This window comes from Nicrophorus vespilloides, unplaced genomic scaffold (genome assembly GCF_001412225.1).
Source record: "Nicrophorus vespilloides isolate i.1.1-1 unplaced genomic scaffold, Nicve_v1.0, whole genome shotgun sequence".
NCBI classification, from domain to species: Eukaryota; Metazoa; Arthropoda; class Insecta; order Coleoptera; family Silphidae; genus Nicrophorus; species Nicrophorus vespilloides.
Genome location: NW_017098186.1, coordinates 208783 through 227806, shown reverse-complemented (window position 1 = coordinate 227806; position 19024 = coordinate 208783). Strand labels below are relative to the sequence as shown.

Genomic DNA, 19024 nt, shown 5'->3' with positions numbered 1-19024 from the left:
TTCAAAACCATGTAAGTTCACAATAGCATTACCGATGTATACTTACCTTTGCTGGTTTGGTCATTGTTTTAGCAAATAACACTTTAGAACAAGTAAATAATATAATTGTAAATTATTTATATAATATACATAAACTTCCAACTTTCAACTCCAAAATTGTACAATAAAATGATCAATATCTAATTTGTAAATAACTGTTTCAAAGTCCAATTTCTATTAACCAAAAGATTAAATAAATTTTGTAATAATAGCAATCATAGTTTATTGCTAAATAAAACAGAACATAAAGAAATAAAATGTCTTAGTAGCAATAATTGCAGGTAATAAATAAATTTCAAAATATTATAAATTAGGAAACGAAAAAAATTAGTTACAAAATATTTCAACACACTGATTAAATCAATTTAAAAATTAATTACGAATGGAATTAATTGCTTAATTACGTTTTTTTTTTCGAAATTTACAACTGTTTTAATTATAGACTTACAGGCTTTCAAATCAATTATTAGAATACCAAATTTGTATGAAGTATATAATTTGTATATAATTACTGAAATAGTAAAATATATATTGTAAATAGTCCTAATTAGTTTTTTTTTCAATTACTTTTGAGGCTGTCATTAAGTTTGAGACAACGCAATTCACTCATCGTCTGCAAAAATAGAGACGAGAGTGTCGAGAATATCGAAGGCTACTGCCTTCAACGCTCTTCTCACTTTATGTTACAATATTCTTGATTGACTTGTGGAAGAATTTTCTCGATGGGAGTATTTTCAGAAATCGATTTAAACTTTTTCGTTTCCCTTTTTATACAAACTTACTAGAATGTTTGTAATTGATACATTGAATTATATATTATTTTTGGTGTACGCTTTTACATCCGACATAAATTGAATTTTATTTTAAGATGTTTCAATTTGATACATAGAACGTTTTTACTATTGATATTTTCCGAGTTTTATTTTAAATTTGAGACTTGGTTTAATATTTTTCTAATTTAATCTTATTTTAAGTGTTTTCAATTGTTTTATGTTAAAAAAGTTGTTTTAAAAACTAATAATTTATTTATACTTTAATAAACAATATAAATGATGTCGAAGTAATAGCCACATTTTGAAAAAGTCTTACATAATCAGTTGATTGATGCCATAAACCCATTGAAAGGTTTCGCTCGGAGTTTCCCTACGAAGACGAGAAGTTGCAGAACACGCAGAAGTATTTTTATTAAAGGAGCTATCAATTTCAATTTGCAATCTTTTTTGCTGTTTCAATTTTTTTACGGAACAATGGACCAGCTAAATTTCTATACTGCACTTACAAAATGCAATTTTGATGTTAATGAAATTTGTTTATAAAAGTCATTATTACCTGTCTGAGTTATTCCATTATTTCATTTGCAAATGCTTTCTTTCATATTTATTTTTTGTTAATGATCCGTAAAAAATTACATACAGTGTCATAGAATATAAATAGAAGCGTTTTGCTCCACTTTGGAACCTTGAACACGTCGTCCCGTATAACTATGAGCATATTTATCGAGTTTGCCCTCGTAATAATTTTGCAGACCGAAACTATTTTTAACGTTTCACTGCCTAAACATAGACGAAACATGTAACTCCGCTTATTTACAGCAGTTTCGATTCAAACCGACACGCTCTTCATTACATTTTATTACCGATCTAAAAATGTATTAAGTAACAACGTAAGACGCGTGTTTCTTTTCGTTTGTAGTTCTTAACTTTTCAATTTAAACAATATATTTTTATAAGAATATCATTTGTACGAGAGTCTCGTCATTAATTACGTATCTTTTTTTTGATGTCGACGTGGGACTATAATTCAATCCCTGTTTGTTGTCTTGTTTGTTTGTAGCAAATAAATCTTTCGCTTTACACGATCAAGAGATGTTAAAACTTATAAATAGTCGCTTGTTAAAGTTTTGGGACAAGAGATAATTAACAGAAACGAAATGTTCGAGTAATCGAATTTGCTGCATCGCTGCGCTGCTGTGTCCAATCAGTTATGTAAACAACTTTCCATCCTCTTCCATATTTGCCTAATAAACTCTATTTGAGTTTTCATTTCACCAGGCACCAAATTCTAGTATCTTAATTATTCCGCTTCGACACTTCAATTTGCAACGATATCTCAGTAACGAATTTCAATTATTTCCTAACAATCATTCACATTCATTTATATTCGATAAATTCATTTCCAATCACCTGTAGTGTTATATCAGACTTATTTTTCGAAAGTTTCAAATTACGATAGAATAAATTTTATATTTATATTAGATTCAATTGGATTACACAATTTTTATGATAGTATTATCGCAATTTACTCTTATTGCAATTAACATGGAAAATTATACAAATTATATACTATTATTTAAGAAATAATATAATGATTGAAATAATGTAAAATAGATACAAAAATAACTATCGACCAAAGTCTTTGCTCATTTTATTTGTTGTATAATATCAAAGTGTTGAATTGTGTTTGTTTTGCGCGCTCGTAGTAAGTTGAAGTACATTTCGTGCAATTTAGTTGTAGTGTAAATAAATTATTTTCAACGGAGTTTGATCATTTGGTCTCTTATTAAATTGGCAGAGGTTTTGCTGATGCTGGCAAAAGTCGCAATGCATATTTTCACACGCACAGATGCATACACACACACATACAGTGGCACTGGGCGCGGACTGAAGTGACGGCTTTATGTAACAGCAACGTATCAGCAAGTGCTGAATCGTAATTGTTATTATCATTTGGCAAAGCCATTTAGCTGCTGTAGTCGGTAATGAAAAGTGAGTAATTGTATTATCATTCGTTATTTCGTTTTCGCAGGGAATGCGAGGAGCGAGTCCGAAGCAGACCCGAGGAGCAGAAGTCGCAACAATCGCAACAGGGACGATTCTCGAAGGCATACATTGACAGGGGATCATCAGTACGGTGCGATGTCAGGACAAGGAGGTCCTCTTTCACGCACGATGGACCTCGAGGTAAAGAATCCATTTCATATATGCTTCAGTCTATGGACGGGAATTTAATTAACGAGGGTTGCATGATATATGACATCAGTCAATTAGAGTGTTGTTGTTGTCATCATCATCATCGAGAGGGCGACCGAACTGCCGGACCCACGACTTGTTGTTTCATTAATTAAATTCATCAGTTGCTTTTCGCGCGCGCTCTTATCTCCACCCATGTCCGCACAAAGCATTATATCCTTGCCACCTAAATTGGAGATGAGTCCTCGGACTTATATCCAATCTAGTTTGCCGCGACAAAAGAAGTCCGTACATTTCGAAAACGACGAGAAACCTAAATCAGTAGATACAAATAGCCCTGTTAATGTAAGGATTTTGTTCCACGCTGCTCAACAGATGAGCTCTTCAAGACTAAGAAAGGTAATGACCGTCAACGAAGATCACGCTAGATGCATATAATAAGTATAAGCATATAATATAAATGAACTTTTAGGGCCAGGCCAGGGGTTATCCGCCACCTTCGAACGCTATGCTCTTCGACGAAGATCCGGGAATAATGTCAGAGGTCGAGACAAGTTCAACAGGGTTCAGGCGCGGCGGCAAGCAGAGAAGCTCTCTGCCCGTCGTCAGAACTCCAAGCAAAACCCTCGAAAGACCTTTGGGTATGTATATTTTTGTTCTCTCCCCTTTTTCTCTCGTTTTACCATTTTACTTCCTTATTTAGATTCTAATGAGCGTGAAAAAGGACTGAATAAATTGATGCTTTGCATCTCTGTTTAAATTTCTTCCGCTAGGAGGAATTCATTTCCGAGCGAATTCGCGGCACGGTTCGTGCTAGGATTCATTTTACTCTATTTACAATTCGCTGCGAACTGGAATTGTCACTCAATTTCTTGAGCTGTACGAGACGCGGAATGTTTTCCATTTTAAATTATGTGTTTTTAATTGAAACCCATTTCAATTGCAGAATTAAATTACAATAAAACAATAAATTAAACGCACAGAGTACCGAATAAATTCGCACACGTCAACTTGAAATGTGTAAATTAAATTACGCTTAATTAAATTGAAATTGATTTTTGTGTTTTTTTTTCTTCTATTTATTTCTGCAGGACTCGTGTTCCTTCAATACAGGAACGAGACGAAGCGCGCTTTGCTGCCCAATGAAATTACCTCAATTGACACGGTCAAAGCTTTGTTCGTCAGATCGTTTCCGAAACAATTAACTATGGAGTACTTGGATTCTCCACAAGTTAAAATTTACATCCACGATTCGTCAAAGGACATGTTCTACGAACTCGAAGATTTAAGGTAAATTAATTTGAATCTCTTTGCGCCAATTAATATTCATATCGTCGTTTACTTTCAGATCGCACTTGAGGGAAATCAGGGATCGCTCTGTGCTGAGACTGTTCGAATCGGCCGATGTTAGTGGAGGACTTCCAGGAGCTGGGATCGGAATATCGGGTGGAGTTGGACACTTCGAGGATCCGAGTTACTTTTCCGAACCGGAATTCGATTCGGAGTACCAGCATCAGCACATCCACAAAAGCAAGGTAGGATTCTAGTTGTTTTTTGTTTTAATTAAAAAAAAATATTTATTCAACTATAAACATTTATAAATACTATGCGCTTAAATTAATTGGTACAAGAAAACAAATGGTAATTACTTCGAAATGCCTATGTACAGTTTTTTTACGATGTTGAGTTTAACTTATCTTCTAAAATACTCTACATTCCGTCCTGGCTGGGGTGTATACAGCGCCGGAGTATAACTTCTTGGCTACTGATCTCCAGTCGAAGATGAGGGCCTTAGCAAAAGGTTCGGCATCGCATCCAGAGCAAACATTCATTACTGCCTTTACTTCAGCCTCAGCCGGTTCGCGCTCTTCCATTTTCATTTGCTCCTGAAGAACTGGACGGTTTTCTCCAATTCCAGCCAAACCGTCCAATAAACTCTGATCGAAATCGCCGGCGAAAATGCTATCATCTACGATATGTCCTCCGGATAAAACTAATTCGCGTTTGTGTTTGTCGGCGTTGTTAGTTTGGCGTTTGAACTTTCCGTGTTCGCGTTTGAACAAATTGTGCGTTTCCAATTGACTTAAGGACGGATGAACTAATCCGCTGTTTAATAATGGCCTTCCGCCAATTGAAAGACTCTGTTGAGAATAAGAACCGATGTCGTTTTGGCCATTAGGAATAAACTGCACGGACTGGGGTTGCTGCTGCTGCTGTTGTTGTCCTTGGAAGAGTTGCTGGATTTGGGATTGAGGTTGCGGTGGTTGGAAAGTCTGAGGGGATTGCGATTGAGTCAACTGTTGAGAGACGAAACCTGAGGAGAATTGACCGTTGGAGAATTGAGCGTTGAACTGTTGCCCTTGGACGAGCTGAGGTTGCTGTTGAGCGGCAATGGTCAGAGCGATTCCTGGGTTCAGTTGGCCTCCGGTTAAGAGAGGATGAGTGGGTTGAGGTGGTCTCGGCGCTGGAGTCGGAGGTGGCATCGTGGTAATTTCAGCACCGTTATGGTCGAATTTATGAACGTGGTGATGCTTGTGATCCTTGTGCGCTTTACCAGCTGTTAAAGCTACGCTGTATAATTTAAGCAGTGTAATTTCACCGAGCATTCCTCCGGATCCCCTTGGGGCGTCTTTGCCTTCTAAAAAGCCACCGCCAATTTGGCTCTGCTGCTGTCCAGAGATTGCAACACCGCCAGCTGGGACGGTGTGACCAACGAGCTACAAAATGCACGATTATAGTGAGATTTCCTTTAGAAAGTTCATTTCGATCTAAATTAAATTTCAACTTACTCTGTTATGGAAGCCGCGGCCTACGCGCTCAGCGTTCACCCAAATTTGCCATTCTCCGGTCTTGCCGTTCCAGCTCTGGCATGTGTGGTACCATCTATTCAATCTCAATGGGTAATTCAGACGATACATGGTCTGTCCCTCTACAGACATACTGAAATAACTCGAGCGGTCGGTGTTCGATATCCACGAGTAAATAGCCCTCGGCTGACCATCAACTATCAACAACAAAAAACAAAAAACGTTATAATCAATCAGTTTCTAATTTGTAAAACTCAAAATGCGCTTTATATCCAAACGAATATATACAAAAAAAAAGAAACGAAACTATAAATCTTAAACGCGTTCCAATTCCAGTGGCATGAAAGTGAAACATTCACCGTACATTAACGAACAGAAAAAAAGGATTTCCTTTCCGCCACTTTCTTGGTAATGACTTAAACAAAAACGTTTTACCTGCATAGGAGAAAATTGGATGGTCATTGCTGTGGTTCGTGAATTTATTCCAATAACAAAGGGTGAACTCCTTCAGTTCGGGCATATTGAATTTGTATTGAATGTATTGGAAGTAGAGGTCCTGCGAGAAGCCGACTTTGTAGAGATCGCATTGGCCTCCGCCAATTGGGGCTTGAGAATGAGACGGTTCATATTGTTGCGAAACTAGACTGGAAAATGAATGCGATAACGGGAAATGGTTCTTTTCGTACGACTCGTGCGGCAATATCGGATTCCAATCCTGGGCCAACGCTACGGAGAGAACGCTCAACAATACTGCGATTTTCATCTTGGATCCTTTGCTTATTTAATCTTCCTTTCTTTTCAATTTCCTTACTGAGACATTCTAAAACGAAAAAAAAAACAGAAGAGAATAAATATAACGTTACTTTTCTTCACTCACAACATTGAAATTTTTAATATTTATGATCGAGTGAAACTAAATAACGTCTTATGAAACTGTATCGAAGGTGTGTCTGATCAAGACTTTATGCGGTAGGAAGTATAGTATTTAAACCGGAACAACTTATTAAATATGCGCATAACTTTCATATTATATCAACGGTCGATCATTCAATGCTGCATTTCTCCTTTCAATATCAAGTTTGAAGCCAATCATCGCGACGCCCAAGAATTTTACGTATTCAGCGTTCTGCATGCATCGACGAGCACACGTCCTTCTGCAAATTACACAAACATCAAACGCAGACGCATTGTATTTACTACTTGTATAAGTAATTAAAGTAAAAGCACGGAAGAAAGTCGATCAATTAATTGCGGAGCATTCGGCTACGAATCAAGTTCGGTTTCTTTTTGTTTTCATTGCACAAATTCCGCTGAATTTCTAAATCCAGCAGATTGTCGCGCGAGAAATCCGTATTTTTTTTTGGTAACTTTCATTTTTTCAATTTAATCATACAACAATTACATAACAAGAAATACATAACAATACAATAATTAATCAATTTTCATTTACTTGTTGTAAATGTAAGTTTTATTTTTTTTTATTATCCTTTAAGAAATTATTGAGAAATATTATTGTTTCATTCTAAATTATTGACCTTGTTCTAAATATGCAAACGAAAATCGAATCACAAATTAGAAAAATGTTTAAACGAATATTCAAACAATATTTCATAATAAAATAATAATTTTAACTAATTACATACAAATTAATATTACGGATTTAATTCCTATTTAAAATAAATAACAGTAATTTAAATATGTTTATAAAGTTATCATTGCATACAATTGAATATCTACTTTGTTTCCGTTTCCTGCACATTGCTTTCATAGTTTGTCAAGCATTATTTGCCAAATCGATTCATTTCCGTACAATTACTATTAAATTTAATGTTGCAGCAAATTTAATGTTCATTTTTAATTAAGATTCGCATGAAGAGCGACGTCTGCGTAATTAAAGAAAAAAAAGAAGCTAGACAGAAATTACTCTCTGAAACTTATTAAAACATTTATAAAGCAATAGTATGAGTTTCTATGAAAATATTTTAAATGCAATACACCTTTTCTAATAATTTAGAATTTTTAATTTAAAAATATTTGTTGTGTAAAATTATTGGGTTATAAAATAATATTAATTACAAGAGATTAATAATATTTTTTTTATTGAAACATTGGTAAAAACACTGTAAATATCGTGTACTTCGTTTTATGTTCGAGTGTAAAGTGGTGTCATGTTCGAGCCGAAATCGATACCAAAAGTGTTAAATACATGGAAAATGGTTTAAAACTTTATTTACTTTTTGTTGTAATTTAAACAAAAATTGTTTGTTTTTTCATTTCAATTATTCGTAAAATGAGAACTTAATTTACTTAATTAAATGCGTAAAAGGTTACTTAATTAATAATCAAGTGTATCAAAAAATATCTATCTAATTTTCAAGGAAGTTTTTATTCATTTTTAAATCAATTTAAAATATGTTATTAACAAATTGTTTCCGCATTGCAATAATTGCATTATATAATAACATTCTGATACGATGAATCATTCAGAAATTTTGTAATTGAAATTGTTTTTTTGTGTTGCGTCTCGTTTTAATTAATTAACTTTGCTCACCGAAAGAATTCCAATACAGTTGTGATGCATTCATTGTTGATATCAATAGAAATACAAAATATAATGTTATTGTTAATTAAAAGAATGGTATGTAACGATGTGCGAATATCCTTGGAAGATGACTAATTGGTGTTTTGTATATAAATGAATAACATTTCAATGCTACAATATTATGTGTCTAATTGTGGGCACCGCAGAAGAGAACGGCCTTTCATACTTAATGCACGATATTTTTCTCATTACCCATGACATTGCATATAAATGCGAATAATATTTATGAAACAAGTGCAAGTAATCACAATAATCAACGAACTACAAAAAATCTGTATGTTTAATGTTTTTTTTTAGAGAAACGTTTAATTGCTTCATTGGGTAATAAACGATATACAGCGTGATTTACGTTTAAAATTGTCCTTGTTCATTGATTATATCATTTAAAATTAATTTGTGTAATTTTCATTAAAGTATTATTATTTTTAGAAAATAATAGATAATGAAGATGTTGTAAAATTGAGACTACTGTTAAAATTAAGAGAAAAATATCTTTACTTAAATTAATGTTATAAAATATATAAAGTTATGTTAATAAGATAATCATCATTAATTATGATTCTTATTTAATCTTTATAAATTTACTTAATGAACGTAACAAGATGTAATTATGTAAAGTAACATTGCTTAATAATGAACAACATTTCTATGTACACCTACATTTTGTATTTCTTATTTTTATAACATTGAAAAAGCAAAATGAATCATAAAAAATTACATAATTATGTATACAAAAACCAAATTGAACAAAGTTGAATGAGCAAGAAAATTATATAATTTTTGTTTTCTAATAATTCTGCCTACAGCAAATTTCTAACCAATAAGAATTAAGTGAAATATGAGTTAAAAAAATTGTTTTTTTTTATTTGCTATTATTTAATTGCTAATATACAATAAGAGAAACTCGAGCAGAACGGAAATTGTGTATTAATGAAATCGGCTAATGGATAATCATCAAATAAATAACAATAATTGCGGGTTATGCATACTTTCTCTGCGAAAGTGAAAATGAATAAAATCGAAGCATCAGGATTAGTAGTGAAAATTAATAAGCTGTAACATTCTGATTATTTTTTGTTGTTGTTAATAATCGATTTAATGGCTCATTTACATATCTGATTAATTGTTTAGAAAAACTTATATAAGTAATTAAATTTATTGATGGAATCACTCGGTATAGAATATAAGTATTAACTACTTGCATTTGCCTTTTTTTAGTCCATTTGAAACGGTAAAAAGTAGTTAATTAGTAGGCATTTTATGGAATAATGCGTCGACCTTGTGATCGAACGCAATTTCTTTCTGTATACCAACCAGTCTCCTGGCACATATATGTGTACATTTTATATGTTTGTAATTTACGGTGAAAGGAATCGACGAGCGGAGAGAAATTTTACTCCGTATGTTCTCTTGAAAAGTGGATGAAGCCGCATGAAGACCCATTAGCTTGTCATATCGTAACATCAATATTAAAGTAAATTGTGGCGGACAAAATGCGATGCTTTTGCATGCGCGTCCGGATGATGCATATTAATATTATATAGATTAGTTTAACGTGAAAAGCTCGAGCTTTCGCTCAATTGGATTGAACTGAAAACCGGCGGCGCTCCGAAGCGAAATCGCGTTATAGAAAATCGCGCAAATCGAACTCGATTACGTCGTAATTTTGAATTTGCATCTCTAGTTTTATTGTATCCCTCTTCTTTTTGCTGTCGGAACACCGGATGTTTCATTAGGAATTTCTATTTTCTAATTTATTTAAATAACTAGGAAGTTTTTGCAGAGTCGCCATTCTCATGGTATTATTTTTGTTGTTTTCCTTAGGTAATAACTTCTTGTGTCATTGCCCAATTGGAAACAATGCGTTCACCAATTCGCAGCAAGTTTAACTGTTATTACTTAATATCCTGCCAATTTCCTGAAGGCTATTGACATAACTGGCAGAAATCGTTAGCAAACCAACTGCATATTAATATTCGCGTGTTATGTAAATTTGAACTAACATTTAATTACCTCAACTTTCGAGTCTCAAATAGTTACCCAAATACAATTAATAATCTACAATTTTAATAGAATACGTAATCATTTATATACTATTAACACAATTTATATAAAAATCTAGTATGCATTTCTTTAAATGATTTCTCTAGCATCTCCAATGCTTTCATTGCAATTATAACTATTAATGAGAAATTGTCGCATAATATATATTAATGGATACAAATAAATATAGATTATGCCATTAATCATATTACTTAAATATTTGTATAAATTTCTTAAGTTTTAACTAGATTCTTCAAAAGGTTGTAACCTTTAACAAATCTTGTAAATATCACCTAGTTAACTCTTATATATGACATTTATTTGTCATTCGTTTCGCAACGCTTATAATTGTAATATTACAAAATCTAATTGCAACATCATTTCATGTTCGTGACTATAGAAAATGATCTGTATAAAGAAGGACTAAAATTTAAATAACCAATTAAAATTATTTGATGAAGAATAATGATTTTAAACTTATTCGAAAAACAAACAAAGTTTTTCTTTTTATTAGTTTTAAATTGATTTTATGTATTATTTCTATAATTAAGCATTTGTTGCATCTTGATATATTTTATTTAAATATATAAAAAAACAAATAATTCATTTAAAAAATGTAATCAATTTATCAAAAAAATAGATTTTAATTAGTTTATTAAAAAAAAACATAGTAATTCAAAAGTGGAGTTATTCTGTTATTAGATCAAAACATATATTTCCTTTTTTGTTAATTGAATTTAATTATTAATAAAATTTTAGTCTTGAATTAAAAAAAAAGTTATTTAAAATGCTAAATTTCAAATAAACATTTTAATTATTTTCTATATTTTTAGATGGACAGATAATTAAAAATGTTATTTGTATTTAATTAAATATAAATAATTAATTTTCTTTAAAAAATATATATAAAATATTAAGAAGTTAAAAATTAATGCAAAAAATTATTAGTAAACACAAATATATAAAGTATGATTTACTACAAATTTAAAACACGAGTTTTTAACATTAATAATGAAAACAAAACACATTGTATTTATTTTTTATATAATTTAAAATTATTATAGTATAATTAATAAAAAAAATAATAGTAAAACATTTAAAATAAATGATTAAATATGAAATTAAAAATTTAATTTTTGATAGAAATTGTACAATTTTGTATACTCACACATGAGCAAGGTATCCACAAGGTATTCACTAGGACACTAGTCGCAACACCCGCGAGTGCCGCTGAAGAACTATCGTTTGCAGGAATAAACCTTCTGGTTTCTCTCGGTCATCGCGGTTCTACTCAATTTGTACTCCCTACTTCTTTCTCACACACACATACAAAATATGTATGTATTAAAACTTACTTTCCCTTACACTTACTAAAAAACACATTGCAGACGTATAAAACCTGAAACGAAAAAAAAAGTATACACACACACAAACACATACAGAGACAATCAATTCTACACAATATTATTATTCCCCACTGTAATAAGACGATTCGTGAGTGGATCATGTGGGATTTCCTATCCATTCAATTGTGATAAATTATTCTATAAAACTTGATTAAATCTAATGCATTCTCATAAACAATAACATGAATTAAGTTTAATAATATATCATTCTAATTTGGACATAAACAACAATAAGTACACAATATCATTGTTTTATGAAGTAGTAAAAATTAAAGCAAAACTTTCATTTCTTTTTGTAAGAAGTAATTTGACAGCTGCTAAAATGTATGGGTCCAAATCCGGTAATCGAAAATCGACTGTACGTTTTCACCAAAAAGAGAAATTATTAATTAAAAAAAAACTAAAACAGTTTACATAAATTGTTTATTTTTTCTATTACTATTCGCTGTTAATTTTAATTATCTGACTGCAAGAAATAATAACCTTCAAATATTGAATATTCATATAAGTATAGAAAGGTATAAAATGCGGCAAAAGCAGAGCGAGACGAAGTAAAATCACATTTCGGAAGGATAATTGGTAAAATTAGGCTCGTTAAGCGACTTTCTTTTCTTTCATGTTTCCTCCAAAATTCGATGGAATAATACAAGTACAGCGATTTCTTTTGTAATTAAGTTTATTGTTTAAAAAACATCATCCATGATGTTACGCTCTAACGTAAAGAATTAATTGTTTAAGGAATGTTCTGTATGAATAAAATTTAATGGAAATTCGAAATATCTTAAAAATCAATTAGGAGCAGAACCACGCCTGATTTTGTTCACGTATTTTCCTGGTTCCACGACCTAGAATGGATGTTTGATCTGCTTTTTTATATTCATCTTTTTTCTTTTCATCTCTGCTACATTCGAACAGGATTTGACGAAGGTGAATGACTCAAATGAGATGCTTATTACAAATTATGTTTTGTATTACACAAGGAAAATGTTACCGGAAAGAGTTGGAAATTGGTACGATTAGGTTAATATATTTGCGCGGTGCAAGCTTTTATGTGTATAATTCTATTAGGTGGATGCCATTAAGGAGCGAGCAGTGCACGTCCGTTTTCATTTTGTCCTTTAATTGCCTGCAGAACTTTGCTCACAGTCGTTACAATAACGTCGCAATCCTGTATATTTACAATTTATCAACGATGTTCTTTTAAAAGCGATAGATAGAAGATACAGGTTTATATAATGCAAAATAACATAGTTATTTGTTAATAATAACCTTTGCACAAGAACTTGAACCTTGGTGAGTTTACATATTGCAAAATTCATTCAAGAACCATCAATGTTACAAAAGTCACCCAATGGAACAAAAACTGCTTGTTTCTCAATTGCTAAATTTTAGGAATTCCAATTACAAATTTCTTAAAATAAATAAAAATTTCATTATATTTTATATACAATAATTACTAAAATAAACTAATGCTGCAGCCTTTTATATACGCATGTAAACATATATATTCTTACTACATTAATACTAAAAAAACATAGCATTTGTATTCAGTAGTTTTCAGGTTAAATAATACAATAAGATTATTTAATAGCCTATACTTACTTCAGCTTTTTTTTATATAACAAAAATTAGTTTAACAAACTCGTGTTCGAACATAATATGAATATTGAACGCTTCGACCGAAAGTAATTAAAAAAAGTCAAATTAGAGTGCGAGTCTCTTTTTTTCCTATGTAGACATCGAATCTATTTTAAAATCCAATTTCATGCATTGATAATGTCGCCCATTAAACGGAATCCCATGAATATGCATAAAGGCGGAATCTGCATTTTGCGGCGATTCTACTACTAAATTGTTGAAATGGGACGGAACGGTTGATATTCGTGCTCTAAAACCTATTAAACACATTTTCTTGATATTGAAATAAGCTTATAATTTACATACACGAATATACAAATTTCTTATATAATCGAATTCAAGAAGGTCGATCTATAATAATAATACCCAATTTCATTTTTTAGTTCATTAGTTTCTCCAAAATAAGTAAATTATAAAATAAAGCAAATACTATTCATAATGTGCTTAAGTTTAACAACCTCTATGATAATAATATCCTTCGAATTTCGTGACAGCTCAAATTTATAATATCAAAATAATTAAATCATTAAAAGAACGAAACAAAATAAAAAGTTAAAGTAAACTATAAATAAAAGTAAATTATAAGGAAGTAGTTTTTCTTAATTATCAAAACATCAGTAACTAATCAATGTCTTTACTCAAAGTAGTGAAGTTGAAATACGCAAATCAAGATACACATTTCAGATTGTAGATTTATGTAAATAAATTTGAAATAATTTAAAGTTCCTTAATTATAATAAATCTTAGTAATGATCTTAAATTACAAAGCTACGAGGCTAATACTGCACACATCCGTATCACTAATATATCCGGCTTCAGTACAGTCACGTTACTGGAATTCAGGTATATGAGTAGATCAGACATAGTCATAATAATAGGTTTTAAGCTAAGAAATAATTGCTATTTTTTTGAAATTACTCAGCGTGTTCAATATGCAATTATAAAATACATATCACGCTTGCAATTTATTGTTTTAATAACTGCAACAAAATTTGCTTAATTTCTATCAATTCTTAATAAACATTCCTTTAATTATTTTCTTAATTATATAAGAACAATGTAAATATTTAATTGCCAAGCCGTTCTTGTCTTCTTTTCGAATCCACCATTAATTTCTTATAATATTGGGATGACAAGAAAGTAATTTCTGTTTTTTTAAATCGAATTTCCAGATTCTTAAAGACATTTAAGTGATTTACCGATGTTGTGTTTGATACATTTATATGACGTTATATGACGATCCGATTCAGTTATGACTTTGATTTGGTCAGCGTAAACTTCAGTAGATTGACCAAAATGTTGGTCAATCTTTGAGTGAAAAATCTCGGAAATAATACAGTAAAAATGTTCGATTTTGCGCTCTTGTTAAAATTGATTATAAACTAAGAGCTTCAAACAAAATTACACTAATTTAGCTTCTAAGGGAAGCTAAACTTGACATCTTTCAAATGAGAAAAGGAAAAAAAAATATAACATTGATATAACTTCTTCAAAACTAACATAATGCTATACATTTGTAAACCAAAATTGCTTTCTTACCAACCCATTAATTCTACTACTTATACCCATAATTTGTCAACTTATTAAACTGTATAACATTATTACATTCTATCACCGTAACCAATTAGGTATTACAATTAGTTTACACATTAACAATGTGTTTTCTTTTTCGATAATTTCTTGTTTTCACGTAACAACTTATGTCATCGACTTTATGTGTTATGTCTAATGCACTGGCGCGTAAACTTTTTGCAAGAATTCTATTTTTTCTTTCCATTTACACGAAATTTCATTTACGAGAAATCAAACTTTTTAAATAAATACAAACAATAACGTTTTTCACATTTATTTTGTCAATTCCATTTGCGGTTTATCCACAATCAAAAAGTGAAATACACATTTTGCAATAATAGTAACTTGATCTGCATGTTATCATCACTCCACTCACCCACATGATAAAAAAAATGCTAACAACCAAGAAGTATGTAAAAAAAAAACTTTACTTTCAAATTCGTTTTTAAAATCATTTCTGACACACCCATGTGGGTGTTCCTTTTTGTTATTTTAAACAATAAATTGACTAGTTTTAATTTAAATATTTTATTAATATCTATCAATTAATTAAATAATTTTAATATCTTTAACTTAAGATAATAACAATAAGCAACATCACTTAAATAATGATTTAAAAGCATTTTTAAGAGGTGACATATAATTATATCGTTATGATCTACAATATTAGTCATTTGGCTTCAAGGATATGACAAATCAACTCTAGAATTAAAATCGTTAAGTTTTTTTTTTCTTAAGCACGATGTGATCTAAATTCATACATTTTACCAGAGGCTTATACATAACAATAAGTGCGACTTTTTTTTAAATTATGTTATTATTGAAAGCTATGCACGAATTAACCCCGTATTATCACATTATATGCAGATCTGTTGCGCAACATAAGGAAGTTATGAGAGCATAGCGACGTGATCCGAATTGTTTCAAAACTGATTTAAAACCGTTTGCATAAACCTTTTTTTCTTCCTGCGCATTATTGCATTAAGTCTTATATAATTACTATTACTCGCGAAACGAGTAGGTTTTTTTTCTTCTAATTCATTCTGAGACACAAAGTTTATAGCTAATTGATTAATTTAACCTTAACGAGTAGCAGATATTTCACGGATTACACAACGGATTTCACTAAAGGTGTAGCAAGACTATTGTAAATAAGGAATTCCGAAGTAGATCAGACGATGTAATTAAGCTTTATTTCTGTTTGGAAAAGTGTTATTCATGAAAATACCTTATGCGATATCCGCTTGTCGCATAAGATGACACATTTATTTACACTTTCTATTTATTTATTTTTACCTATATTATATTTTAAATAATTAATATAACAATTCTCATTGAATATTCTGTTTAAATTTGTTGCTTCTTTTTTCTCTCCAAGTCGTACGTAAATCTGTTTGCATAAATTTGGTATGTGCCTACAGGAAGTAATCTGGTGCTGTACTTTATGCACAACAGTTCAAATACTGGTTTGGCCCGATAAAAATAATATCGACACCTTTCCATTGGTCCATAAAAATTGAACCAGTTCGAGCACAAGCGTACGTTATTGTTGCGAATTTCGCGCGTTATGTAACACACGGCGCGCTGTGCGAACACATTCGAAAATTAAAAAAAAAACATGAGAGAAATATAACGAAAAGTGGAAAGGGAGAGAGGGAATAATACGCTTTTCCCATTTCGAAATTGATATAAATGCGAATTGGCATTATTAACAAATTGCATGTGTCGATCAGAAGGTGATAAAAATATACTTTATAATAATAATACACAGTTAACATTTATGCTTTCACCTCGCATATTTTGTATGCTTTCTTCGCACGAAAAAAGAATTTAATTAATAAAAACAGCAGCTGATAAATGTTTGCTTCCATAAAAATTTAAATAATAAACATTTGGTTGAATTACATAATTGAAAAAAAAACTCTTTAACAAGATGAGAAAGTTATTTAATTTGTTAATCACATAATGTAGTGTGTTTTATACCTTTCAAATTTTAAATACTAGTTCAGAGACCAATTTGTACTTAAAGAAAAATGTCCATATTGTGAAAATTAATAATTTGTTCTATTTTTGAAATATTAACTAGTACTAGCAACTACTACGAACAAATACATCTCTAGATAATTTCCATTTATTTCAATACATTTCTTAAGTCAGTAGAGCCACATTTCAAAACATTTCTCAAAATCGGCTTTTTGGAGCTTTTCAACTTTTGATTTGATCTCTTCATTGGAACTGAAGACATTTTACTTCTTTTTTTTTTTTCGGAAACAGCCAGAAATCACACGCTCTTTAGGTGCTGCAGATGGGTTGGAAGGAAGCACGAGGCGGAGGCAGAATTGGGAATTCTGCTAGAGCCAGAAAATATTATCAGTGAAATGCTGAAGAGTGCGGAGAGCTGGGATATTGTAGCGGCGTTCATATCATGAACGCATGATCGTGATGTAAAAAGTAGCAACAAAGATCCCCTTTTTTCTGGTTTCCCAACAAATTTTTTAAAACTTCTAGTAAGCAAGTTTCTATGTACTTCTTAGCACTTACCCTCTGACACTGGTAGAGTAAATCGATATCATCACTTTTGTTGCTAATTTTTGTTGTCGACAAAGCCATGGCATTCAAGCCCAGTTCATCAACTACCATTTCCTGTGTCACTCTTGGATCATTTTTCGAAGATTTCAGGCAACCTTCTCTATAGAAAACTTAGCGAACTTTTATTAGACCTCTCGTAATTTATAGACAATCAATATGCAAAAATAATTGATGATTATAGAACTTATAAATATTACTTTACTAAAGTTAAGTGGCTTTAGTAAACTACTATTAGAATAGATGAAGAAAAGTTAAAAATGAAAATATTCATTTTATTTCAATAAATTATTTTGCACTTAAATTTCTACCCCATCCAATTATAAATTATATTTAACTTGTGATATAATTATATGATTTTGTATTTATTTTTCACATAAATTACATTTTTGTTCTTGGGATCTTGAGGATTCCGTGAGTAGAAAAAACTTTGACCATTCCAGTCTGTTGAATATATAGTCATTTTATAAATTCATTAGAATTACTCTGTCTCCTAATAAGTACTACAGTTTTAATCTTGTAACGTCTATGCAAAAGTAATGCACGAAGTGAAATTAACAATGCGACTTTCACGATTTGCCCTTTTGCCGGATTTACAAATTGAATATGCAAATTAGCAACAAAAATAAAACTGGAATCGTGCAAACATCGCTGAAAAAATCGACCTCTTTCCGGATGAGAAGATATAAGTAGGACCTAAATATTCGACTCGGAATTTAAACGAGATCTGAAATTTAAATTTTCAATTAAGCTCGACTGTCTAGTGCAGATGAGACGCCGGATGCTTTGCCGATGATGGTGATGATGATAATAATAACAATTCGCGAATAATGCATTATTAATTAATCAATTCCCTCCGTAATTGTTCACGATGTTTCGCGACGTTGAAAACTTGGTTATTCCAAAGCAAACAAACAAATTATTTCTTTTGTTCAGAGTTTCTTAATTGAAGAACATTCCATATTTACACATGCACAAGGTTGAATTCATTTTAACCGTTTTAATTTTCATCATTTCTGCTGTTACAATTATGTGAGGTAATATGCAGTTGAGGGTCTTCAATAAAAGTGTAGAGGTTTCAAAAGGTTATGCATAAATAAAATCCAATTGGTATTTGATATCTGTTAAATACAATAACGTGCTATATTAACAACCACTTTGGTTTGCTGCTGCTATTAAGATATTGACTAATAATTAGTATCCTGAAGCACTGGACTTATTTTCCTTGAATTTGCTCGTATCGTAAATCGCTCGTTTCGAAACGCAGGAACAATTTGCCAATATCCTCACATTGTTATCATTTATTAGAGGGCACAGATACAGCCTTGACCATAATGCGAGACAATTTGTCCAGTCTACTTT

General features: G+C 31.1%; 2 protein-coding genes across 14 annotated transcripts in view; one reads left to right on the top strand and one right to left on the bottom strand.

The window, feature by feature from the left end:
• Window positions 1–19024, top strand: part of LOC108561847 (coiled-coil domain-containing protein CG32809) — a 61453-nt gene that overhangs the window by 17509 nt on the left and 24920 nt on the right. For 10 of the 12 annotated variants that reach the window (XR_001891031.1, XM_017919929.1, XM_017919935.1 and 7 more), the window contains exons 3-7: window positions 2845–2999; window positions 3384–3407; window positions 3481–3649; window positions 4100–4298; window positions 4357–4543. Coding sequence is in view for 11 of the 12 variants with exons in the window: in XM_017919929.1 (XP_017775418.1) it covers window positions 2845–2999; window positions 3384–3407; window positions 3481–3649; window positions 4100–4298; window positions 4357–4543 (734 nt within the window). In the remaining variant the exon portion in view is untranslated. Of the gene's footprint in view, window positions 1–2727; window positions 2791–2844; window positions 3000–3383; window positions 3408–3480; window positions 3650–4099; window positions 4299–4356; window positions 4544–19024 lie in introns of those variants that run through there. The other 2 variants (XM_017919936.1, XM_017919930.1) reach the window with 2 other exon arrangements.
• Window positions 4594–19024, bottom strand: part of LOC108561848 — a 22460-nt gene continuing 8029 nt past the window's right edge. Inside the window, exons 2-5 of one of the 2 annotated variants that reach the window (XM_017919941.1) lie at window positions 11629–11859; window positions 6251–6635; window positions 5798–6012; window positions 4594–5725 (exon numbers count right to left, since the gene is read on the bottom strand). In XM_017919941.1, the coding sequence (XP_017775430.1) occupies window positions 4709–5725; window positions 5798–6012; window positions 6251–6578 (1560 nt within the window). In that variant the 5' untranslated portion in view covers window positions 6579–6635; window positions 11629–11859 and the 3' untranslated portion in view covers window positions 4594–4708. The remainder of the gene's footprint in view (window positions 5726–5797; window positions 6013–6250; window positions 6636–11628; window positions 11860–19024) is intronic. The other variant, XM_017919942.1, reaches the window with a different exon arrangement.